Source organism: Mixophyes fleayi, chromosome 6, assembly GCF_038048845.1.
Source record: "Mixophyes fleayi isolate aMixFle1 chromosome 6, aMixFle1.hap1, whole genome shotgun sequence".
In the NCBI taxonomy this organism is placed as follows: domain Eukaryota; kingdom Metazoa; phylum Chordata; class Amphibia; order Anura; family Limnodynastidae; genus Mixophyes; species Mixophyes fleayi.
In genome coordinates this window covers 2,827,763-2,854,487 of record NC_134407.1, presented here as the reverse complement: position 1 = coordinate 2,854,487, position 26,725 = coordinate 2,827,763, and the positions used below count along the sequence as shown (strand labels likewise).

The window sequence follows — 26,725 nt, the reverse complement described above, 5'->3', positions numbered from 1 at the left end:
AGAAACATTACTCCTTTGGTAAGAAAATCGTATGAGCTCTACTTTGGGTGTAAAATTGGAGATCAGGACAAATCTTGGGCCCCTCATATCTGTTTTGCTTCATGTGTAACTTTGCTTAATAGTTGGCTGAATGGTAAAGCTCGTCACATGCCATTTGCACTTCCCACGGTATGGAGAGAACTGAAGGACCATTCACAGACTGTTAGTTTTGTATCACAAAAATCAGTGGAATCACAAGCAATTTGGGGTTAGAAACAGGCCTGTTCCTCACAGTGCAGATCCACCAATTCCAGTGGCACCAGAAGTATGGAACTTGGTGATGTACTGCGGAATTAGTGCCACAATATAAAGTAGCTGCTGCTGCTGGTGATGTAGAGTATCCTAGAATAAGTGACACAAAAATCAAAGAGGGGATATTTGTTCGACCACAAATACGAAAGCTCATGTAGGATGAAGATTTTGAGAGAAGCTTGAACGAGTCTGAGGCATCTGTATGGTAATCATTCCAAAAAGTTGTGAAAAACTTCCTGGAAAACAAGAAGACCGAGAACTACAAAGAACTGGTTAATGAACTTCTTAAAAACTACAGAGCCCTTGAATGCAATATGTCTTTGAAAATACATTTTTGGATTCGTATTTGGACTTTTTTCCAGAAAATCTTGGAGATGTAAGTGACGAACACAGTGAATGCCTCAACCAGGATATATCAATGATGGAAACTAGCTTCCAAGGAATATAGAATCCAAATATACTTGCAGATTACTGCTGGACACTAAAACGGGATGTTCCTCAAGCTAAGTACAGCAGAAACAGCACTAAAAGTTCATTTTATTTGAGTTAACTGCATATGTATTATATTGTGAATATTAAAGGAAAATTCTAATTTAAATTATTTTTAAAAGCATGTTATTCAAAAACACAGGCCCTTTCCACGTAAATTTGTAATCAGCACAAAAAATATTATAAGAAACACCCTATCAGATCAGTTTAACATTCAAAAAGTAACATTTTGTAGACCAGTATAGTAGAAGATCTGGGGGTAAATGTATTATGGTCCGATTTTTTGAACTCGCCGGAAATCGGCTACTTTGCAGCTAAAATTTAAAGCGGCAATGGCTTGTAAAGGCAAACTTGCTTTTAAAAGCCATCGCCGCTTTAAAGTTTAGCTGCAAAGTCGCCGATTTCCGGCGAGTTGAAAAAATCGGACCATAATACATTTACCCCCTGATGTTCATCAGCCGTCTTAAAGAACCAATGTAACAACAAAAATGCAAAGCACTTAATTTTGGACAATACAAATGGCTGTTTATTGTCTCTATGAGGAGAAGTGGCCAGTGATAAACCTTCCATCCAATAGTATACCGTTTTTATTAGAATAAAACTCATCGAGAGCTCTGTGCTACCAATCAGTGTCTCACGTCGATGGGAAAGCTCAAGAAGGGCCCTTACAAAAAGGAGACTCGGGAAAGACAATGGACACACCTCAACATCCAGACCTAAGACCTCCTTGAGCGTATCAAGCACCTCTAGCATCCTCCAGCCTAACCTAACTATTCCACCACCTCTGAAACACTCTCTCAAGTCAAAGATCGCGCTCATAATTCTGTTGTTTTGAATAATCGTGATATTCTCATGTTCCTGCAGCTTCTTAAAACTGGCAATCAAACAAGACTTACCAACTAAGCAATATTTTGAAATACTGGAAGTCAAACTACAGGAAACAATAAGCAAAGAAGTAACAAATTTCTGAGCAGATTTTTCACACCGCGCTGCTAGAGTGACAGTCTTGGAAGAAAACAAATCATCTCAGATGACGTCCGCAATAGGCTCTGAGTGGCTGTTTTCCAACAGGCGATGGAACTAAAACTACTATGAAATAGAAGTGCCGACCTAGACAATAAGAGCTACAGAAACAATCTGCCAATAAGAGGTATACCAGAAGATATCCCAGCACAGGGCTAAAAGACATATTGACCAAAATATTTAACAAAATCTTAGAGCTCATAACGTTTGACAGAGCTCGGAAAAGGGGTGGTCCGACAGATAAACCAAGGGATGTAAATTGTAGATTACATTATTTCACCCAGAAAGAGGAGATCGTCAAATGTGGCACCTACAATTTTTATGGCCAAGGAAGCCAAATCTTTCAAGATCTGTCTGATTTATCGATCTAAACGTATCTATCTCCCAGACTGACAAGACCACCATTTACATCTGCTTCCAACTGCAGCTCACTCAGGAGAAGAGAAATGGCAACCCCAAAGGAAACATGAATAGAAAATAAAGTTCTCTCAGCTCTGAGGCCACTAAATGTCACTTGGAGTCACATGAGCATTGTCTGGCATGAGGAGTCCTTAAGTTTGGTTGGACTCCTCACCAAGCCTCAGAATGTTTGTTTATTTTATCTTTTTCTGTCTTATAGATCAAGTTCTCACCCTACAGAAGATTCCTTTTTGTAGTTCTTGACTTGTGAACTGTATAACTGCAACATTCTTGGCTTGTTTTCCTTCTCTGTCTTACTGTTAGAAGATATACGATTTGATCTAAGTTACTGTAGCCTGACAGGCAAATTAGTTGCCTATTCAGTAGAGCTCTATAAACACAGAGTCGAGGTTTTCTGATTAATTTACTTACCAATTGCTGAAGCTGGATGCCAGGACTTCGGCTCTAAGTTCTAGGTATACTCTTTTCATTCTCTAAAGTAACTTATTCTACATGTTCTGGTTTCCCTGGTGATCACTGTCACCAACCTCCAGTGACACCCACACTGCAATTGTTCATTCCTGACCATGGGAGCTGTCTTTGCTTCCATGAATACCAGGAGCTGTCCAGAAATTGTTATGCTTTTCAGCTTTTCATATGTTTGTATTTCAGCCCATTTGCTCTTTGTTATGTCTTTCCTCTCCTTTCCCTCCAATGGCTTTACGTGAGTTCCCGGACGTATCTCCCGGCTCTTTTACGTTCAAATTCGGTATATGCGTGTCCTGATGAATCAGGCACAATCAGTGTTGCAGGAGGTGCACCGTAAGAGCGTGTAATATTTAAATAAAAAGAAAAGAGGCTCTACACAGACACACAATAAGGAAGTCTCTGGACACCCCCGTGGGTAAACACTTCTCTGAACCAGGACACAGAATGACAGATTTAAAAGTCTTAATACTAAAAGGTCTTTTTAAAAATGACAGGGAGAGAAAAATATGGGAATTCAAACTGATAAGAACATTCCAGTCATTGACTCAAGGACTCAATATAACATCCGGGGTTATGACCCACTACATGGACACACTTCACACCCCACAGCAGAGTAGCTCTAGATCTCTGAACTCTTAGGACTTTTACTCTTCCATCCATGACGAAAACCTTCATTTTATTACTTTAGCTTATCTTAATGATGTATCCCCCACCCCCCCTCTATAAATTTCTTGGTGTAACAGCTCTTAAATGTTGTGCCTTTTCCTCAGTCATTCATTTGTAAACTTGCCTGATGAAGGGGCCTCTGTGCTCTGAAAGCTAGCAAATATTATCATTTGTTTTTGTTGTTCAATAAAGGTATCACTCCTATAATACTTTTGTCTTTTTTGACACAAAAGTATTTAACATCACATAAACCTTATGAGGAATAATTCAACCAAGGGGACTGTGGATTTATCATCATCATCAACATCAACATTTATTTATATAGCGCCAGCAAATTCCGTAGCGCTTTATCACTATATACCTTTGTCTTTTGGACTCACCTACTTTTCCACATATATTTGCAGAGACTAAAATGATAAATATAAGGATCAACCTTGTACATCCTGTTTTGTACTGTGCGGTGTGATAAATATGCAAAACCACTAAGCCTATGAGCAAATCCTTGTTCTTGTTTTACTACTTGTTTATTGGAAATATGCTTTTTGTTTGTCAATAAAGATAAATTGTACAAAAAAATAATAGTTCTTTAACAAGTAGCAGTAAGTTAAAGATCAGTGACAGCTCTTGGTTTTCTGTGAAATTTCAGGAGATACCTGTAGTCTGGTTTGGTAGTTTGGAGGCGATCAATTCATGGAAATGTTACATAAAATTTGTTCTTTATCTGTGTTGTCTTAAGCTGTTGCTAAACCAATAAATCTCATTTAGTGTTGACCTTGGACACCTGATTTTGCCAGTTATGTCCTTTACAGTAAACTGTTTGTTCAAGAATAGCGCAAAAAGCGCGAAATTCGTTTTTCTGTACTGCACATGCACAGTAAAATGGCGTATTTCTAAGTGTGCATCCAAACTTAGACATATCTCCCTGTTGCGCTCTGATAACGCACTTTGCGAAGTGTGTAGTGGTGGAAGTAGGTGCTTGTACTCATGTATGTACCTTAGGGAACAGAAAATATTAATATATATGACAAGTCCCATATTATTCTACACCATTTTCACTGGCTTCTGTTGTACTAGAACTGGTAGTTTTCCACATGTAAGAATCTTACAGTGCACTTATCTAATATCTGACACAGTAACAAACAGATATATTAATAGCACTATAAGATAAATGCTCTTAATTATTAATTGTGCTGGAGGATGTACAGCAGTATACGGCCTAACTCCTCCCAACTGTACGAGTCTATATTTACTGACTCCTCCCATCCATCCATATGTCTATATATACAGTACAATGTTTTTATCAATGTGTAGCTGACAGAGAGTCTGCAGGGATGAAGGTGAGTGTGATATCACTGTGTGTGGTCTTTATTCAGTATAATGTATCACTTGTGTACTCTTTATTCAGTATAAGGTATCACTTGTGTACTCTTTATTCAGTATAATGTATCACTTGTGTGTACTCTTTACTAAGTGTAATGTATCACTTGTGTGTACTCTTTATTCAGTATAATGTATCACTTGTGTACTCTTTATTCAGTATAATGTATCACTTGTGTACAGTTTATTCAGTATAATGTATCACTTGTGTGTACTCTTTATTCAGTATAATGTATCACTTGTGTGTACTCTTTATTCAGTATAATGTATCACTTGTGTACTCTTTATTCAGTATAATGTATCACTTGTGTACTGTTTATTCAGTGTGACATATCACCGTGTGTACTCTTTTTTCAGTGTGACATGACTGTGTGTACTTTTTATTTGTTTCACTTGTAATATCTATTTTGTCTTCTGTAGATGATGTTTATCTGGACTGTTGGTATTTTCTTCCTTGGCGCTGTGAAAGGTATAGTGATTATTATTATTACTATTCCGTTGATTTATAAGGTGCCGCAGTGAGAGGAGAGAAGGTAAACTGACAGTTCTACACAAGTCCCTTAAGTAGTTTGGAGACAAAATGGAGGAGAGGAGGAGAGGACTAGGGTGGTGGTTGGAGAGAAGGCTGAGTCCAGAGATAAGCGCGTGTTTAAAGGAGGAAAGAAATGTGCCAGGGTTGAGAGACGGGTACAAGAGGTGGGCATGCAGTAGAGGAAGTTGGGAGGGAATAGGGTAGAGGGGGCAGGATGCAGGGTGAGGTAATAAGATGAGTGCAGAGACTGGAGAACATGAACTGAGGGGTGACTGGAGGGGTGTAGGACAAGCTGGATGGGGTTTGTAGGATTAGACACGTTGAATGATGTAGATTTTGTCTTTTAAGTTGGTGGTAGATTCATGGGCTGTGAAGGAGGAAGGGGAGAAGGTGCAGGTGGGCAGAGTTGAAGGTGGCGGGTTAGAAGACTCGGGGGATATTAGTGAAGTGAATTATATTTGCTTGGCAAGTGAAAGGGCAGTGTTATAAAAAGAAAGGATGAATTGTTATTTGAGGATGTTTGCATTGGAGCAAGATTTCAGGAAGTGGGTTTGTTTGGTGTCACGTTGAGGTTTGTATTGTCGGTGAATACATGAGGGGGCTGGAGCTGCACTGGCTGGAGCTGAAGGTAGTGTTTTGTTGGAGGAAGAGGCAGCGTGATTAGGACAGGACAGGGAAGTCATAAGAGACAGCGGTTGTTTTAGTGAAAAATGTAAAGTGGGTCTGGTTGAAAAAATGTAGGTTCTGCTGTTTGCATGTGGATTGCAGTAAGGTGAGGCTAAAGGAAAGAAAGTTGTGCTTGAGGATCGGGAAGCCAAGTCTGATAGATTAGCGATGGAGCAGAAGCAGGAGAAGACAAGGTCAAGGGAGTGTCCATCATTGGGGCTAAGAGATAAAGACCAAAGACAGAAGTAAGTGCAAGAAGTTTTGTGGCAGCAGAGACCGTGGGGTTGTCAATGAGAATGTTGAAATTGCCTAATATAAAAGTAGGCAGGTCAAGGATACAAGATAAGTGAGCCAGGCAACAAAGTTTTCAAGGAATTGGGAAACTGAACCAGGAGGGCGATAAATGACAGCAACACGAAGGTGGGCTTCAAAGGAAGAGAAAGAGAAGGAGGGTTCCCGGGGTTTGATTCGCAAGGTGCAGAATGGGGAATGCCTGCTCCACTCCCTTAAATGTTTCTGGGTCTGGGAGTATTTCTGTAGGAGAGAGTTGCAATGTTAGAGGAGGTAAGCCAGGTTTCTGTAACGTTAAGGTGGTTGAAGGATTATGAAATGAATAGATCATGGACAGATGCGTGAAAGTGAGATGTCACCAGCAGCCATGAGAAGCTTCATTGTGAGGAAGAGGACATGTGATGATTTGTGGGTGTGAGGTTTGTTTTTGGTTGCGTAGGTTGGCGGGTGGTGGGTGCAGGAAACAAATCAGTTCATGGGTGCAGAAAAGCGAGGTGACAAGTAGTGAAGGGGAAATAATGGGTGAGACAGAAATAGGATGTTGGAGGGAGAAGAGGAGTTTGGAGAGAAGTGTGGTGAAAGTGAGTAGGAGAAAGAGAGGAAGACACACAATAGATCCACATTGTGCTGGGCAATGCTGAAGGTGAAGAATACTGCCCCGGGGTTAATAGAGTAGGCAGTCTTTGGAGCTTTATCATGTGGTCCAGGACGATCAGTTGGCTCAGTGAGTTGATCAGCCAAACAGAGATGGTAGCAGCAAACACAGTTGAAGTCGTTGTACAGATATAGAAACAGGTGAGATCGGTGGGGCCTACAGCCAAGTGGAGATGTCAGGCAGCAGGGGATAAGTTCTAGGCCTGTTTATCACAAAATGTTATATGGTGCACATTCTGGAATATAGAACTAGTCTCGAGCTGGCATTAATAGCATGAGGTAGCGGAAGAAATGATAATATCGTACAAGGGAGACAGACATGAGACGTGAGTGGATACTACCCGTCAGATCTTACAATTACAGTGTTAGTATGATTTTGCCCCGTTCCAAAATTAAACAGGTAATGAATGTTCCTTGTCCTCATGTTTAGGTGCTGAGGTTTGCTACAGCAGAATCGGCTGCTTTTCTGATGCCAGACCTTGGTCAGGAACTGCAGAACGACCCTTTGCCAAATTACCATGGACCCCGGAGAAAATCAACACACGCTTCCTGCTGTACACCAGAAATAATCAGAACAGCTTTCAGGTGAGTAGTGCAGTAGTGTAGTGCCGTAACTAGACAGGGCACCGGCGCCCTCCATCTAAGTGGGAGTGACCAACCTAATATGGGGGTGTGGCTAGCACTTCACTGAAAGAATTCTGTTACACATATTTGCAAATACATGATATATATATATACAGTGGTGGGATTCAAATAAATTAACAACTGGTTCTCTGCTCTAATGACCATTTAAAGTATGCAAAAATATATACCAAAAGGTATTTTAGTATTTCATGCACTCAATACTCAAATAAGAACAGTAAAGGAGGTACACAAAACTGGATGGTTATAAGAAAGAGTTTTAAACTGTTAAAGAAAAAATATTAACGCATACCTTACCTGACAAAAATCTGTTATTTAATATTATATTCCTATTATGGCACAGTAATGCCCCCAGTTCATATTATGCCATAGTAATGGCTCTCTTCATCACACTGTACCATGTAGCCTTCCTTTGCCCCTCAAAACTGTGATATGTAAAAAGGTGTTTTGGGCAATAGAGAATGCACTATTTTAACCATAAGGGGAACACTAAAATCTAATTTAAATAACTACAATTTAATAAATATTCATATCAGTTCTACCTAAAGAAGGTGTTTTTTCCATTAAGTGTCATTAATTTACGAGAGAGAGAGAGAGAGTCATCTCGGGAGGGGAGAGTGAGGTGGTGCAGGAAGTTCTGCATGTGAGCAGGGGAGTGTTGTGGGGTGGCTGCATTGTCTCTAAGATTGCAGAGGGCCCCATAATACTTAGCGAAGAGATTGGCTGTGTCTTGGGAATTCAAAATGTTTAAGCCCTCCGGGGTGGACATGTGGGGTATAGTCAGGGCCGCCGAGAGGGGGGGGGAGCGGGTACATTTTACCCGGGCCCGGCCATGCCAGGGGGCCCGGGCCGGGCCCTTGCTGCTATTTTTTGTCATTTTTTTTTTTTATTTTATTTTTTTGTATTTTGCGTATTTTTATTTTTTTAAAAAAAAAATTCCCGCGGGGTAGGGGGAGGGGGGGGGGGGGCGTTGGTGGGGGGAGCTATAAGAAATAAAAATAAAAATAAAAAAATCAATACTCACGTGACCGCGGCGCCGCGTCCCTCCTCTCCTGTCTTCTCCATTCACACTGACTGTCGGGCGTGACGTCATCAAGTCACGCCCGGCAGTCAGTCAGTGAGGAGCGCCGCAGCCTGACAAGACCAAAGAAGAAGAAAGAAGAGAAGACAGAAGAGAAGAGAAGAAAAGAAAGAAGCTGACAAAAGGTAAGGAAAGAAACTGAGAGGCACAGAGGAGGAAAAGAGAGGGACAGAGGAGGAAAAGAGAGGCACAGAGGAGGAAAAGAGAGGCACAGAGGAGGAAAAGAGAGGCACAGAGGAGGAAAAGAGAGGCACAGAGGAGGAAAAGAGAGGCACAGGGGAGGAAAAGAGAGGCACAGAGGAGGAAAAGAGAGGCACAGAGGAGGAAAAGAGGGGCACAGAGGAGGAAAAGAGAGGCACAGAGGAGGAAAAGAGGGGCACAGAGGAGGAAAAGAGGGGCACAGAGGAGGAAAAGAGGGGCACAGAGGAGGAAAAGAGAGGCACAGAGGAGGAAAAGGGGGCACAGAGGAGGAAAAGAGAGGCACAGAGGAGGAAAAGAGAGGCACAGAGGAGGAAAAGAGAGGCACAGAGGAGGAAAAGAGGGGCACAGAGGAGGAAAAGAGGGGCACAGAGGAGGAAAAGAGGGGCACAGAGGAGGAAAAGAGGGGCACAGAGGAGGAAAAGAGAGGCACAGAGGAGGAAAAGAGGGGCAGAGAGGCACAGAGGAGGAAAAGAGGGGCAGAGAGGCACAGAGGAGGAAAAGAGGGGCAGAGAGGCACAGAGGAGGAAAAGAGGGGCAGAGAGGCACAGAGGAGGAAAAGAGGGGCAGAGAGGCTCAGAGGAGGAAAAGAGGGGCAGAGAGGCACAGAGGAGGAAAAGAGGGGCAGAGAGGCACAGAGGAGGAAAACAGCGGCAGAGAGGCACAGAGTTATAAAAAAAAGGGGCAAAGAGGCACAGAGTGAATAAAAAGGGGGGAAAGCAGCATGGAGGGCGCAGTGTAGTTGTGATGGGGCTTGTTGCAATGTAGTGTGTGTGCGGTAGGTGGTGGCTAATTAATGGGCGCTATTTTGTTTGTAGGATGATGGTGAGGCAATTTAATAGTGGGGATTATTAATTTAAGATGGGGTGATTTGGGGCCTATTGAATGTGGAGGTGAGTTTGGGGAGGATGAGGTCTATTTATTAAATGTGACTATGAATTATTTAATGGCAGTGATGGTTGCGGGAAATAGGTATTGCTAGGCTGTTTGCATGACGGGAAATAGGTTTATTTATTACATGTGAATTCTATTATTTTAATGTTGGGGCTGGAGGAAGGCCTAATTATTAATCGTGGGTGCTATTGATTTAACGCTGCGTCTGACTGAAATTTTCTAAATGTAGCCATTTTTTTCCCAAATAGGTCCTTCTACATTCCAAGATCCAGGCAAGCCACAACTAAAGAAACCAGCAGCCTCGGGTGGAGAAAGTGAGAAGAACAGGTAGGACAGAGCAGCATAGTGTGTGAAATGTTGTGATTCTAGTAGGGACAATGCCAATGTTTGGTGAGCCCAGTGGGCGCAGGCCAAGACTGAACTGTTTGTGTACACACTGCATTCTTTGTATACTACACTGTGGTGCTGGATGTCTTAAAAGTCAGGAGTGCTTGGACATATGTGACGCTGTGGTGAATTCAGGACCTAGTGATTTTGATGTGCTAGCTATGCGCCCAACGGTGCATTGCCACGGCCCCAAATGTATGACCACATTCCCGAAAATTTTTGCACCGTCGTTAGGCTAGCCACGCTCCAATGGCGCATTGACACGCCCCTGAATGTATGACCAAACCCGCGTCGTGTTTTTTGCGCCGCCGTCAGGCGGCGCAAAAAATTTTTAGGGCTTACTCAACTATGGGGGGGCCCCATGAGTTTGTTGTACCCGGGCCCTGAATTCCTCTTGGCAGCCCTGGGTATAGTAGACTGCAGTTTTATATATAATGGTACCCCATCTCTGCTTTAGTACACATTTATTCTCTGATTTAGATATGTAAACTACAAGCTTAAATAATCACCTTGGATGAGACTATGATTTCAGGGCTCACCTTCCCAAATATCCCATATCAGCAACCAGTAGGAGCAGGAACTAAGATGTGCCTATAGTCCTTGAGTAGTGTATAATTATATTTATAAAGCGTTAAAGATGACATTATATGTAGCATAAGAATTGTGTGCAGTGAATCTTCGATATGAAACAACATAGTGATAATTGTGCAATGTTTTGGGAGTAATACAGGATTCCATTTTTCTCCTTCTGGGGGGGAGAGAGAGAGACTTTTACCTACTTACACGCAGTCGTTCCACTGGCAGGAATTTCTGCATTTGGAATCCAAGTTTGCGTTCCACTGCGGAAGTATAAGCTTGTAGAAACAGAGCCTGGTAGCGGACGGCTGCTGCGCCCTACTGGGCTTGCGCCCTGGGCGACGGCACATGCCTAGTTACAGCTCTGCAGTAGTGAGCTAATCTCATATTAAAGCACAGCTAAAGTCAGATTTTTATATTTTCTGTCGTATCACTTGCACAAGCTAATGGCAGGTGTAAGTGCCGAGTGATGGTGTAAGTGCCGAGTGATGGTGTAAGTGCCGTGTAATTGTGTTAGTGCCGAGTGATGGTGTAAGTGCCGAGTGATGGTGTAGGTGCCGAGTGATGGTGTAGGTGCCGAGTGATGGTGTAGGTGCCGAGTGATGGTGTAGGTGCCGAGTGATGGTGTAGGTGCCGAGTGATGGTGTAAGTGCCGTGTAATTGTGTTAGTGCCGAGTGATGGTGTAGGTGCCGAGTGATGGTGTAGGTGCCGAGTGATGGTGTAAGTGCCGAGTGATGGTGTAGGTGCCGTGTAATTGTGTTAGTGCCGAGTGATGGTGTAAGTGCCGAGTGATGGTGTAAGTGCCGAGTGATGGTGTAAGTGCCGAGTGATGGTGTAGGTGCCGAGTGATGGTGTAAGTACCGTGTGATGGTGTAAGTACCGTGTGATGGTGATGGCGGTCGCATGTTTGCAATCAGGAGCAACTGTAAAAATGCATTTTATGTACAGTAGACATTAATAACATCCTGACACATGTATTTAATGGGGAGAGGGGAATGGCAAAGGCAAAGACCTTTGTTTTTAATGTTTTATCATTAATGACTATATTATTAACAGGTGACAATCGTTGAATACTTTTTTCTGTGTGTTCTTTTGGGACTTTATATTCCACATATTTATTGGACGTATCCTGCAGTGTGATGTCTGTTAGAGCCGAGCGGACCTAGACCCGTATTCAACGAGAGGCATAGTCCGATTTATGTGCCTATTAGAAATAATGCAGTTTACGTTTATGTCGCGTGCTCTAATGAATCAGGCTCCAGGTGTGCAAGGAGCTGTAATTCTGTGTTTGTGAATAATGCAAAAATGTCTTAAGGTGCTAAAAAATCCCACTTGGGATACAAAGAATATTTAATGACATTTTGTAGTTTCTGAATTGTTCTGGCTGCTAACAGCAAAATTGAACAAATTTGCATTAGATTCTCTGTTACCTTATTAACTGAGCCTGTACATATATTAACTTATGTCCATGCAAATCCTCTTCCTGCAGGTGATCAGCGCCATTACCCCTTCCACCATCTCCTCATCCAACTTCCGCACATCCAGGAAAACCCGCCTTGTGATCCACGGCTTTACTGACAGTGGAGAGGGCTCCTGGCTGTCCGACATATGCAGGGTATGACGTGATATCTTCCTGACTGATGTTAGACGTCATCAGGGTCTGAGTATTTAAGCCACATTGACTGAAGCATTTATTAACGTTAGAAATTCTCACAAAAAGCTATAAATGATCCAACAATTCACACACAACACTGCACAATGTTACACAATCAATGAACAAGGATAAGCGCTATGGAATATGTTGGTGCTATATAAATAAATGATGATGATGATGATATACCATGTTGCAAGATCATCCGAGCCGTTAGCTTATTGAAACAATCCTAAACAGGGTCGCTGCAGATACCCCACGGCAACATAGACAGCGACCGTACACAAAGTCACCCTGCTTCTGGTCGGCACCGCTGGAGTACACTTCCCTCCTCGGTTCTTGAAATCCTCGGTGCTGTTTCCACGTCAGAACCCACCAGCTCCCCAGCTCCAGGCTCTCTTTTAAGTCCACTCATTTTCCAGGGTGAACCAGGGGGTAATCCAACCAATTATTTATATATTGACAGCTCTGTACCAACAATTTGTGATGGGGATGATCCCAGGTGTATATGGAGATAGGGAGGAAGTAACATCAACAGACGTAAAGTTTCTCCATAATACTGTATGTGTCATCACCACATGTTCATAATATATAACGTTGTATTATAATGTTATGTTTTCCTCCAGAAACTGTTCCAGATTGAAGACTCAAACTGCATTTGCGTAGACTGGAGCGGTGGATCCCGTACTCTGTACTCACAGGCGTCTAATAATATCCGTGTGGTGGGGGCAGAAGTGGCCTATTTTGTAGACATTCTATCGGTAATGATAACTTAGTTCTATGACTACTCTGTCTTCATAGTCTTAGAAAACTGATTAAGCTAGAGTCACAATACAGATTTGTTATCACACAATTGTGCACATCGCTAAAGATACCGGGGCTGTCAGTTCTTCTTATATGATCAACAGTAAGTACTGTGCACTAACCAAACAATAAGGTAATCTGTAAAAGCAGCAAGGTACAATACATGCAAGGTGATCCAATGTTGTATTAAGAACCAGCGCTAAACACAGATATATGGAGAATAGGACATATGGGTATAAATAGGGGTGATCTCAGATAAGATAAAATGGATGCTTTAATGCTAATAATAGAGGCAAAAATAAACAGTAAACAAATAAACATAGAATGAATCCTTAGCTGGGAATAAATGTATAGTCCAAAAATTACTTGTAGAAATAACTTGTAAAAATCTCAGAGTCCTGAAAAAAAGGGGGGGTGGGGTGTCTATCCTGGTAGTCCAAAAAGAAATTCCAAATTCCCTGAACATGTCAAGTGTCTCATAATCTTATAAAAATACCTTAATGCATTTAGAGGTAAAAGGAGAAATAAAGACCAATCCACAGCATCTACAGTCAAACCACCGTTCCATCAGCCCCAACGCTTCCCATCTTGGAAGTGAAACGGGGGGAGCCAGGTTAGGACCCTGCCCATTAAATACAGGAGAATACCTAGTACTGTAGGCAACTGGAGATATTAGAGTCCTTAGACCATCAATCTAAAGGCCAATGTAACCTTTATCCCCCTAATGATGTCTAACAACTTTTCATTTTATCTTATTTGAGATCACCCCTCTTTATGTCCTATTCTCCATAAATCTGTGTTTAGTGCTGGTTCTTTTATTCTGTTTTGTATTTTCTTATATGATCGATGTCACTTCTACGTAAACCTGCGCGGCAGCTCCGTTTCGGCTGCACTGTAGTATACAGCAGCCACGGTGCTGTCAAAGAAGCGTCCACTGCTGTTCTGTATACTACAGGGCCGCTATGTAGGGCACTTTTTAGCAGAGGGGGGGGGGTCTCTGGAGACCCAGAAACCCCCCTGCATGCGCCACTGAGTGGGTACACATCTATGTAGAATGCTGGTCAGAATGCCGGTTACATTGCTGGTTACACTGCTGGTTACACTGCTGGTTACACTGCTGGTCACACTGCTGGTCACATTGCTGGTCACACTGCTGATTACACTGCTGATTGCACTGCTGGTCACACTGCTGGTCACATTGCTGGTCACACTGCTGATTACACTGCTGGTTATACTGCTGATTACACTGCTGGTCACATTGCTGATCACACTGCTGGTTACACTGCTGGTCACATTGCTGGTTACACTGCTGGTCACACTGCTGGTCACATTGCTGATCACACTGCTGGTTACACTGCTGGTCACATTGCTGGTTACACTGCTGGTCACACTGCTGGTCACATTGCTGATCACACTGCTGGTTACACTGCTGGTCACATTGCTGGTTACACTGCTGGTCACACTGCTGGTCACATTGCTGATTACACTGCTGGTCACACTGCTGGTTACATTGCTGGTCACACTGCTGATTACACTGCTGATTGCATTGCTGGTCACACTGCTGGTCACATTGCTGGTCACACTGCTGATTACACTGCTGGTTATACTGCTGATTACACTGCTGGTCACATTGCTGATCACACTGCTGGTTACACTGCTGGTCACATTGCTGGTTACACTGCTGGTCACACTGCTGGTCACATTGCTGATCACACTGCTGGTTACACTGCTGGGTACACTGCTGATCACACTACTGATTGCTGGTCACACTGCTGGTTACACTGCTGGTCACACTGCTGATTACACTGCTGGTTATACTGCTGATTACACTGCTGGTCACATTGCTGATCACACTGCTGGTTACACTGCTGGTCACATTGCTGGTTACACTGCTGGTCACACTGCTGGTCACATTGCTGATCACACTGCTGGTTACACTGCTGGGTACACTGCTGATCACACTACTGATTGCTGGTCACACTGCTGGTTACACTGCTGGTCACACTGCTGATTACACTGCTGGTTATACTGCTGATTACACTGCTGGTCACATTGCTGATCACACTGCTGGTTACACTGCTGGTCACATTGCTGGTTACACTGCTGGTCACACTGCTGGTCACATTGCTGATCACACTGCTGGTTACACTGCTGGGTACACTGCTGATCACACTACTGATTGCTGGTCACACTGCTGGTTACACTGCTGATTATACTGTTGATTACACTGCTGGTCACACTGCTGGTCACACTGTTGGTTACACTGTTGACATCCAGTTACAGTACTCATTAGTGGTTGTGTTGCTGATTACTCTGCTTTTCCTGAATACACTGCTGGTCACCAGGTACACAGCTGGTTAGTCGTTACACTGCTGGTTGCTTGTTGCAATGCTAGTTAGACTGTTAGATGCTAGTTACATTACTTGTTAGTGGTTATGTTCCCAATTACACTGCTTTTGCTGGTTATGCAGCTGGTTACCACTGACACAGCCAGTTGACGGTTAAAGTGTAAAAGTCACATGAAAAGTCCGCCCTCCTCCAACTTTATATCCACCCCTTTCGTTAAATAACAGATGGTGCACTGCCGAAGGTGCCCACAGTCCACTCTCCACCCAACTCTTCCCATCAGCCTGTATAAATGTCTCCTCTTCTACAGCTTGTGCAGATTGAAGCACACACCGATACCGAGCCTGATTGTGTGTTACTACTTGGTCACTTTGTGACCTCCTCTTAGTAGCAGTCACCTCTGCCGGGGGACAGTTCAGTGGATCTGTCACCTTTTTTGTAAATAAGTCCTTCCATAGGTCAACTTTCAGTCTCACTTCCTACAGTTTCACACTGTGGGCTCTTGTTCAAGGATTCTTCTAGTTCTTAAATGCTGTTACTAATCACTACTGACATCATTAACTAATACAATATATCTGTTACCAGAAAAACTTTGGCTATGCTCCTTCCAACGTCCATCTGATTGGCCACAGCTTGGGGGCACACACAGCTGGAGAGGCTGGAAAGAGGATGAGAGGCATCTCTAGGATAACAGGTGACCAATCAGGACATAGAAGTTATGGCATCCAGGGGAAAGTGATTAACAAAAAACCCCAATGAAACTGTAGAAGAGCAATGGCTGTCAGTGGTGTGTGGGGAAGCACTATAAATTACAGATGAGGTCTGGGGAGACCTGGAAGTAGTCAGTGAAACTGGAAACTCTAAATGATGTATGGTGAATAGCAGGGAATTGTAAATGAGCTGTGAGGAAGAACTGGAAGGAGCCAATGAGGTATAAGGAAGAGCTGAATATAGTGAGGTTTTCAGAAAGATCTGGAAAGATCTAATGAGCTGCGGGGAAGAGCTGGGATAGCCAATGAGGTGTGTTGGTCAGTGTGTGTGTGTAGGGGGAAATGATCGATGAGATGTGGGGAAAAGCTAGAAATAGTCAGTGAGGTTTGGGGAAGAAGTGGGAATAGCCAATGAGGTTTGGGGAAGAAGTGGGAATAGCCAATGAGGTTTGGGGAAGAGCTGGAAATAGTAATTATGGTGTGAGTAGGAACTGGAATAACAAATGGGGTGTGCGTGTGTGTAGGGGGGGGGGGGAGGGGGGCCTGGAAATAAACTTAGAGCTATGAGGAAGAGATGGAAATAGCCTATGAGGTGCGAGGGAGAACTGGAAATAGTGAGATGAGGGAAAGAAGTGGGAATAGCCAATGGGGAGGAACTTGGGATGAGCAGGAAATAACAGCTGAAGTCTGGGCACTAATTAGATATTGGGAAAGAAACTGGGGGTGACCAGTTAAACCGATGGAAGAGGAGAGGGTTGGTAGAAGAATTTCATGGTAGAAAAGAGGAATGATGCTTTCGGGGGGGAGGGACTAGTAAGTCTGGTGGATTCATTATTTCTGTCGGTTCTCACCCGTCAGGTCTGGACCCAGCTGAGCCATACTTCCAGAACACAGCCGCAGAAGTGAGGCTGGATCCTTCAGATGCTACTCTCGTTGATGTGATCCACACAGACGCTGGTCCTCTTGTTCCTAGCTTGGGTTGGTATCTTTATAGCTCTTTTGCGTTTGGTGATTGTCTTACTGCTGTGGGGTCCTTTTGTGTTAAAATAACCTTAATTATTCAGATATTATAGAAAGGGTATTGGTTAACTACTTTGTATTTGTCTTTCATCCAATTGGAAGACCTTGGGGTATAGAGCCTCATCCAGGAGTTTTAGCTTGGATTATAACTTTTATTTTAATCATTTTATTTAATTCTTTTATTTGACTCCTAAACCGACACAGCAGAACTCTAGAGGTGCGGCTACATGTGATTGACTCCTTTCTCCCCGCTGGGAGAGAGGAAATAGTACCAGCGGGGCCTGCACGGAGGAAGATGTTGCAGGGCCTCCAGTCATTCAGCCTCACACTAGAAATGGTATTTGGGAGATAGTCTTACCTGTGCTGGGCCCTAGGGTCCTTGGACTAATCCCTTGCAACTAGTAGCTGCTCCTTGGTGAGCACCCCAGAGCTGACACACTGTCAGCCACAGGATCTCTGTCTGTCACATATCTCCTTTTCTCTATACCCTTAAGGGAGTAATAGAGTGCGAGTTTTTTATTTCTTTTTCTGAGTGGTTTATTCACCCAGTTTTAGCAGAGGACCTGTCTTTCGTTGTTTCTCTTGTCTATATTACGCACTAATGGTGTCCCTTTATCACATACTTTTCTGTCATGTCAGATAAAGGGAGTAGCTCCAGAACTAAGTCTGTTGGGAGACGTCGGTTATGTTTTTTAGTTGTTCAAAATGTAAAGTTAAATTGCCTAACAAATAGTCTGCTATGGACGCTTGTTGTGCAGTGTGTAAGAATGAGGGATGTAACAGGTGCCCTCTTGGGGGGAGGGGGGGCGCTGTCACCAGCCTGAGATAAATATTTGGCCCAGTCTATTGCGGTCACATAGACGGTCACATGATCACAGTTTAAAAAAAGAGACATTTCCATGGGCCCACCATTAGAGGGAGCAACATAGCGGAGAGGGGGCTACCTGGCAGCTAGAGGGCAGTGCGTCAGACCCCAGAGACCGGAGGTGAGCACCAGACTCCAAACCGGACTTAAAGTTTGGCGACTGAAGCCAGCAACATGTCTGGGCCTAAATCTTTTCACACATGTCCCCCTGCCCAGCAGCTTTTGTTGCACATTATCACCTCCCGCCCAGCTTTTCCCTCAAATGGCCCCCTGCCCACCAGCATTTCTCAAATATACCCCCCCTGCCAAACAGCTGATTTCACACCACATTTATATATTTGGGGGCAGAGGCAGATCTAGACTTTTCTATTTCCTACTCCATCCGCTCTCCAGTCCCAACTCCTGTAGGCCCTGTGACCTACAACATTGTGCCACACAACTTTAGATACAAGTCAGTCAGGTTTGTTCTTTGCTTTATTTTAAGTAAAACACAATGTAGCTATAAAATCACAACAATAAGAGCAACAAATAACATATATGGCTGCCCTTTTATCACACGGTTCCTCCTTCAAGAGTCTTCATGACTGTGGTTCTCCTTCAGTATTTTAGGATTTACAGCAATGGCTCCATCCTTGCTCTGTATAATACTTGACCAATTAAATCTTGTTTCCACATATACAGAACATGTGTCATAATATATAATCCCCTAACATAAAATATGTGTCTTCCAGGCTTCGGAACAAGCCAGCTTAGTGGTCATCTGGATTTCTTCCCCAATGGTGGTATCAAAATGCCTGGATGTCCTCAGAACATAGAGATCCCCAACGTCAATGTTGAAGATATATGGAATGGTAAATATTGTCTTATTACTACATTCAGGCCTGCCGTGTCCCTGATTCTGCCTATATGAGTGCTGTGCAGCCTGTATATGTATTGGAAGTTCAGGTGTATGACACTTAAGAACATTATTTATCATTGTGCTGTAATAACCAGACTACAGTCAATTCCTAAGCTTCTCTTGCACCAAACCCTCAGGGTTATGTCACTATTTCTGAACCCCGACTGCAAGATGACTGAAACACCCAACATGGTTCAAAGGTGCAAATCTTCACTATACCACAGAAGCCACCAGCCCCCTCATTATCTAACCTGCACTAGACAGAGTGGCCGTTTTGTGCAGCTATAATAAAGCGAGACTGGAGGTATACCTTGAGGTGAAAGATATGTTTTTATGACATTAATCCAATGGATTTTCTTTTCAGGAGTTATTAACTTTGTCACATGTAACCACTTGAGAGCCTACAAGTACTACACAGACAGTATCACCAATGCCAACACCTTCACAAGTAACCCCTGCTCAAACTGGAATACCTACCAGGCGGTGAGTGTCTCTGAGTGTGATGCTGCTTACCTGGGTGTTAATATTTTACAGTATTTACTCATCTGGGGCTCATTTCATGGTTCCCAGTTTGTAGTTTGGAGGGTGGTGTGTTCCATAATTTCACCAATACTTATATTAAAATCATTGGAACCCATCTGTCACGGCGTTACACATCAGCAGTGTCAGAAAACATTACAAAATGAGTTGGAAAGGTTCCATATACTCTGCTTAAATTATAAGGATATTAGAAGTGATCTCAAATTCTGTCCACAAGACTCTGCATTGACTTCAAATTTCCTTGTAACTTGCAGTGGGTAGGAAGGGGGGGGGGAGGGTCATAATTCCCTCTAGCAGAGTAAAAGTCTTGTCACTGGCCCAGGGAAGGGCTGGCAAACTTTAGCCCGGGGGGCAAGACTTGACTCAGGAGCCTATTTTAAATGACAAAATAATGCAGGTGGCCCAGTGACCCAGCCCAAGGTAGCCCGCTAAGGGACCGGCCCGGGGAGACAGATGCCCCCCTGCCCCCCAGCCCAGCCTGTTCCTGCACTGACCTATCAAACTGCTCTGCCTCAGAGCCGTGCTGACAGATGCCTACTAATCACTCATACGCTCCTGTCACTTCATGTAGAAGAAGTCTCTCCAGCTGTCTGGTGTAACAGACCACAGACCACTGTGTGCCTGATCACCCATGTACCAGATCCTAGCCTGTCTGACCATTCTGTGCCTGATCACCCGTGTACCAGATCCTAGCCCGACTGACCATTCTGTGCCTGATCACCCGTGTACCAGGTCCTAGCCTGTCTAACCATTCTGTGCCTGATCACCCGTGTACCAGGTCCTAGCCTGTCTGACCATTCTGTGCCTGATCACCCATGTACCAGATCCTAGCCCGTCTGACCACTCTGTGCCTGATCACCCGTGTACCAGATCCTAGCCCGTCTGACCATTCTGTGCCTGATCACCCGTGTACCAGGTCCTAGCCCGTCTGACCACTCTGTGCCTGATCACCCGTGTACCAGATCCTAGCCCGTCTGACCATTCTGTGCCTGATCACCCATGTACCAGATCCTAGCCCGTCTGACCACTCTGTGCCTGATCACCCGTGTACCAGATCCTAGCCCGTCTGACCACTCTGTGCCTGATCACCCGTGTACCAGATCCTAGCCCGTCTGACCATTCTGTGCCTGATCACCCATGTACCAGATTCTAGCCCGTCTGACCACTCTGTGCCTGATCACCCGTGTACCAGATCCTAGCCCGTCTGACCATTCTGTGCCTGATCACCCGTGTACCAGACCCTAGCCCGTCTGACCACTCTGTGCCTGATCACCCGTGTACCAGATCCTAGCCCGTCTGACCATTCTGTGCCTGATCACCCGTGTACCAGGTCCTAGCCCGTCTGACCACTCTGTGCCTGATCACCCGTGTACCAGATCCTAGCCCGTCTGACCACTCTGTGCCTGATCACCCGTGTACCAGATCCTAGCCCGTCTGACCACTCTGTGCCTGATCACCCGTGTACCAGATCCTAGCCCGTCTGACCACTCTGTGCCTGATCACCCGTGTACCAGATCCTAGCCCGTCTGACCACTCTGTGCCTGTTCACCCGTGTACCAGATCCTAGCCCGTCTGACCACTCTGTGCCTGATCACCCGTGTACCAGATCCTAGCCCGTCTGACCATTCTGTGCCTGATCACCCGTTTACCAGATCCTAGCCCGTCTGACCATTCTGTGCCTGATCACCCGTGTACCAGATCCTAGCCCGTCTGACCACTCTGTGCCTGATCACCCGTGTACCAGATCCTAGCCCGTCTGACCACTCTGTGCCTGATCACCCGTGTACCAGATCCTAGCCCGTCTGACCACTCTGTGCCTGATCACCCGTGTACCAGATCCTAGCCCGTCTGACCACTCTGTGCCTGATCACCCGTGTACCAGATCCTAGCCCGTCTGACCACTCTGTGCCTGTTCACCCGTGTACCAGATCCTAGCCCGTCTGACCACTCTGTGCCTGATCACCCGTGTACCAGATCCTAGCCCGTCTGACCACTCTGTGCCTGATCACCCGTTTACCAGATCCTAGCCCGTCTGACCATTCTGTGCCTGATCACCCGTGTACCAGATCCTAGCCCGTCTGACCACTCTGTGCCTGATCACCCGTGTACCAGATCCTAGCCCGTCTGACCATTCTGTGCCTGATCACCCGTGTACCAGATCCTAGCCCGTCTGACCACTCTGTGCCTGATCACCCGTGTACCAGATCCTAGCCCGTCTGACCATTCTGTGCCTGATCACCCGTGTACCAGACCCTAGCCCGTCTGACCATTCTGTGCCTGATCACCCGTGTACCAGGTCCTAGCCCGTCTGACCACTCTGTGCCTGATCACCCGTGTACCAGATCCTAGCCCGTCTGACCACTCTGTGCCTGATCACCCGTGTACCAGATCCTAGCCCATCTGATCACTCTGTGCCTGATCACCCGTGTACCAGATCCTAGGCCGTCTGACCACTCTGTGCCTGATCACCCATGTACCAGATCCTAGCCCGTCTGACCACTCTGTGCCTGATCACCCGTGTACCAGATCCTAGCCCGTCTGACCACTCTGTGCCTGATCACCCGTGTACCAGATCCTAGCCCGTCTGACCACTCTGTGCCTGATCACCCGTGTACCAGATCCTAGCCCGTCTGACCACTCTGTGCCTGATCACCCGTGTACCAGATCCTAGCCCGTCTGACCACTCTGTGCCTGATCACCCGTGTACCAGATCCTAGCCCATCTGACCATTCTGTGCCTGATCACCCGTGTACCAGATCCTAGCCCGTCTGACCATTCTGTGCCTGATCACCCGTGTACCAGATCCTAGCCCGTCTGACCATTCTGTGCCTGATCACCCGTGTACCAGATCCTAGCCCGTCTGACCACTCTGTGCCTGATCACCCGTGTACCAGATCCTAGCCCGTCTGACCACTCTGTGCCTGATCACCCGTGTACCAGATCCTAGCCCGTCTGACCACTCTGTGCCTGATCACCCGTGTACCAGATCCTAGCCCATCTGACCATTCTGTGCCTGATCACCCGTGTACCAGATCCTAGCCCGTCTGACCATTCTGTGCCTGATCACCCGTGTACCAGATCCTAGCCCGTCTGACCATTCTGTGCCTGATCACCCGTGTACCAGATCCTAGCCCGTCTGACCACTCTGTGCCTGATCACCCGTGTACCAGATCCTAGCCCGTCTGACCATTCTGTGCCTGATCACCCGTGTACCAGATCCTAGCCCGTCTGACCACTCTGTGCCTGATCACCCGTGTACCAGATCCTAGCCCGTCTGACCACTCTGTGCCTGATCACCCGTGTACCAGATCCTAGCCCGTCTGACCACTCTGTGCCTGATCACCCGTGTACCAGATCCTAGCCCGTCTGACCATTCTGTGCCTGATCACCCGTGTACCAGATCCTAGCCCGTCTGACCATTCTGTGCCTGATCACCCGTGTACCAGATCCTAGCCCGTCTGACCACTCTGTGCCTGATCACCCGTGTACCAGATCCTAGCCCGTCTGACCATTCTGTGCCTGATCACCCGTGTACCAGATCCTAGCCCGTCTGACCACTCTGTGCCTGATCACCCATGTACCAGATCCTAGCCCGTCTGACCATTCTGTGCCTGATCACCCATGTACCAGATCATAGCCCGTCTGACCACTCTGTGCCTGATCACCCGTGTACCAGATCCTAGCCCGTCTGACCATTCTGTGCCTGATCACCCATGTACCAGATCATAGCCCGTCTGACCACTCTGTGCCTGATCACCCATGTACCAGATCCTAGCCCGTCTGACCATTCTGTGCCTGATCACCAATGTACCAGATCCTAGCCCGTCTGACCACTCTGTGCCTGATCACCCGTGTACCAGATCCTAGCCCGTCTGACCACTCTGTGCCTGATCACCCGTGTACCAGATCCTAGCCCATCTGACCATTCTGTGCCTGATCACCCGTGTACCAGACCCTAGCCCGTCTGACCACTCTGTGCCTGATCACCCGTGTACCAGATCCTAGCCCGTCTGACCATTCTGTGCCTGATCCCCCATGTACCAGATCCTAGCCTGTCTGACCACTCTGTGCCTGATCACCCGTGTACCAGATCCTAGCTCGTCTGACCATTCTGTGCCTGATCACCCGTGTACCAGACCCTAGCCCGTCTGACCATTCTGTGCCTGATCACCCGTGTACCAGATCCTAGCCCGTCTGACCACTCTGTGCCTGATCACCCGTGTACCAGATCCTAGCCCGTCTGACCATTCTGTGCCTGATCACCCGTGTACCAGATCCTAGCCCGTCTGACCATTCTGTGCCTGATCACCCGTGTACCAGATCCTAGCCCGTCTGACCATTCTGTACCTGATCACCCGTGTACCAGACCCTAGCCCGTCTGACCATTCTGTGCCTGATCACCCGTTTACCAGATCCTAGCCCGTCTGACCATTCTGTGCCTGATCACCCGTTTACCAGATCCTAGCCCGTCTGACCATTCTGTGCCTGATCACCCGTTTACCAGATCCTAGCCCGTCTGACCATTCTGTGCCTGATCACCCGTGTACCAGATCCTAGCCCGTCTGACCACTCTGTGCCTGATCACCCGTGTACCAGATCCTAGCCCGCCTGACCATTCTGTGCCTGATCACCCGTGTACCAGATCCTAGCCCGTCTGACCATTCTGTGCCTGATCACCCGTTTACCAGATCCTAGCCCGTCTGACCACTCTGTGCCTGATCACCCGTGTACCAGATCCTAGGCCGTCTGACCACTCTGTGCCTGATCACCCGTGTACCAGATCCTAGCCCGTCTGACCACTCTGTGCCTGATCACCCGTGTACTAGATCCTAGCCCATCTGACCCTTTCTGTGCCTGATCACCCGTGTACCAGATCCTAGCCCGTCTGACCATTCTGTGCCTGATCACCCGTGTACCAGATCCTAGCCCGTCTGACCACTCTGTGCCTGATCACCCGTGTACCAGATCCTAGCCCGTCTGACCATTCTGTGCCTGATCACCCGTGTACCAGATCCTAGCCCGTCTGACCATTCTGTGCCTGATCACCCTTGTACCAGATCCTAGCCCGTCTGACCACTCTGTGCCTGATCACCCGTGTACCAGATCCTAGCCCGTCTGACCATTCTGTGCCTGATCACCCGTGTACCAGACCCTAGCCCGTCTGACCACTGTGTGCCTGATCACCCGTTTACCAGATCCTAGCCCGTCTGACCATTCTGTGCCTGATCACCCGTGTACCAGACCCTAGCCCGTCTGACCACTCTGTGCCTGATCACCCGTGTACCAGATCCTAGCCCGTCTGACCATCCTGTGCCTGATCACCCGTGTACCAGATCCTAGCCCGTCTGACCACTCTGTGCCTGATCACCCGTGTACCAGATCCTAGCCCGTCTGACCACTCTGTGCCTGATCACCCGTGCTGCCCCCCTCCATTGGAACTACCTCTCACACCCTATCCGACTGTCCCCTAATCTGTGCACCTTCAAACGGGCACTTAAAACTCACCTGTTCCTTAAAGCCTACCAGCCATCCACCTAACCATCTCCATGCTGGATGTCCTCACCTCCCTTTTCCCATGTCCCTGTACGCGCTCCTCTTCCACGTGATCCCCTCCACTGATTCCCCATTGTGCCTATGTCTGTTTGCCCTCCCTTTAGTATGTAAGGTAAAACAGACATTCTGCTAACATTTTATCTATCATTTAACAGGGCAGCTGCAAATCCTGTCCAAGTGCCGGATGTCCAAAGATGGGTCACTATGCCGATACCTTCCGCGGTGTTACCTCTTCCAGTCAAACCTTTTACCTCACCACACCTTAATCAAAGGTAAATGGCAAATCATCATTACATTGTAACAAGTAGTAGATTCAGGGACTGGCCTCCCAGTAGAAGCAGTATAATAGTAAGAATGTAAGCACATGTACAGCATATCTAAGACTGAAACACAGACAAGATGAACAGGTCTACTCTGAAGTCTCTATATTCTATATTAGGATTGTCCATCTCCCCATAATTAAATTGTTTTGCAGAGCTCCTCACAGTTACTGTAGGAGGAGGAGCTATGTGTTCATGTCTGTGTGGATGACATTCCCCTCATTACTTTTTATGGCAGAGCTCCTCGCAGTGACTGTAGGAGGAGGAGCTCAGTGATTATCTCTGTCCCTTTATCTCATATATAATACACATATAAGACATGCTAATATATATATATATACACATCTGTAAATATTATCTGTATAAGCAGTGAGTTCTGATGTCATCACCTCAGTGATCATTAGTGAATACTTGTGTATTATAAGAAATACCTCGGCTTTGTGTGACGTATATAAAAGGTTACTCCTCGGTGACTTACAGTATCTGTATCATTTACAGTAGGGAGTGAATAATCACATACTGTATATTATTAATGTTTTTCATTATATTTATTTTCAGATACATTTACATCTTCAGAAGTCATCGGACACCACGTTCCAGCAGCTAAATCCAACCAGGCAATGTGTGAATGTTACATATGACGTATAATAAAGGCTTCATTTGGAAAACCTGTGTCTCTGTTTGTACTAAATATTTCTTACTCCGCTCTTAGACCTCACATATAAACCATTGTACCCAGTACACAATATTATGTTATTCCTGATTGCTGCATATTACAGTTACCTGGGCTTATTACATTATTAAACCCCAATGTTACAAAACACCTTTTACGTCAACTAATATTTTATCCACAGGTGCAAGAAACATTAAGGCTGAACAGTAGCAGAACATTGTGTATCAGGTGAAGTGTTACAATCTAGCTGTAATTCCTTTTTATTATATATAGTCTACATCTTCCAACACTGGTTACAGAATTGAGTTATATAGGTCCAATAAGGTTTAGGACGATAATTCTGTACAACTCGGAAAATGTTCTTAAAAACATCTTTTCACCACTATGTGATTTTACATTATATTTTATTAAAATCCTTTATTTAGGATTTATCCTGTTTTAGTCCTTAAAGTAGTTTTTCCCCTGTTCTTTCTTAATGAATAGTCGTTTTGTAGGTGTCCTCTTAAGACTTGATATTTTTCTAAGTCGGAGACACAAAAATATGTATAAGAACGAAGACGTGACGCTGATTCTATAAAAGTAACTGTGGTGTTAACGAATCAACGCCCACCGTTTACTCGTTAGCATAAGGAGAAGTGGACATACAATATAACATTATAGAACATGGAGGATGACCCTATAGACAAATT

General features: G+C 45.5%; 1 protein-coding gene across 1 annotated transcript in view; it reads left to right on the top strand.

The window, feature by feature from the left end:
• LOC142160713 (pancreatic triacylglycerol lipase-like) overlaps window positions 1–26,031 on the top strand; it is a 54,288-nt gene extending 28,257 nt beyond the window's left edge. Inside the window, exons 2-11 of the mRNA XM_075215596.1 lie at window positions 5,155–5,203; window positions 7,308–7,462; window positions 12,146–12,271; window positions 12,934–13,068; window positions 16,043–16,151; window positions 17,026–17,145; window positions 18,784–18,903; window positions 19,315–19,433; window positions 25,199–25,315; window positions 25,922–26,031. Coding sequence (XP_075071697.1) covers window positions 5,155–5,203; window positions 7,308–7,462; window positions 12,146–12,271; window positions 12,934–13,068; window positions 16,043–16,151; window positions 17,026–17,145; window positions 18,784–18,903; window positions 19,315–19,433; window positions 25,199–25,309 — 1,044 coding nt within the window. The 3' untranslated portion in view covers window positions 25,310–25,315; window positions 25,922–26,031. The remainder of the gene's footprint in view (window positions 1–5,154; window positions 5,204–7,307; window positions 7,463–12,145; window positions 12,272–12,933; window positions 13,069–16,042; window positions 16,152–17,025; window positions 17,146–18,783; window positions 18,904–19,314; window positions 19,434–25,198; window positions 25,316–25,921) is intronic.
• The last annotated feature ends 694 nt before the right edge of the window (window positions 26,032–26,725 follow it).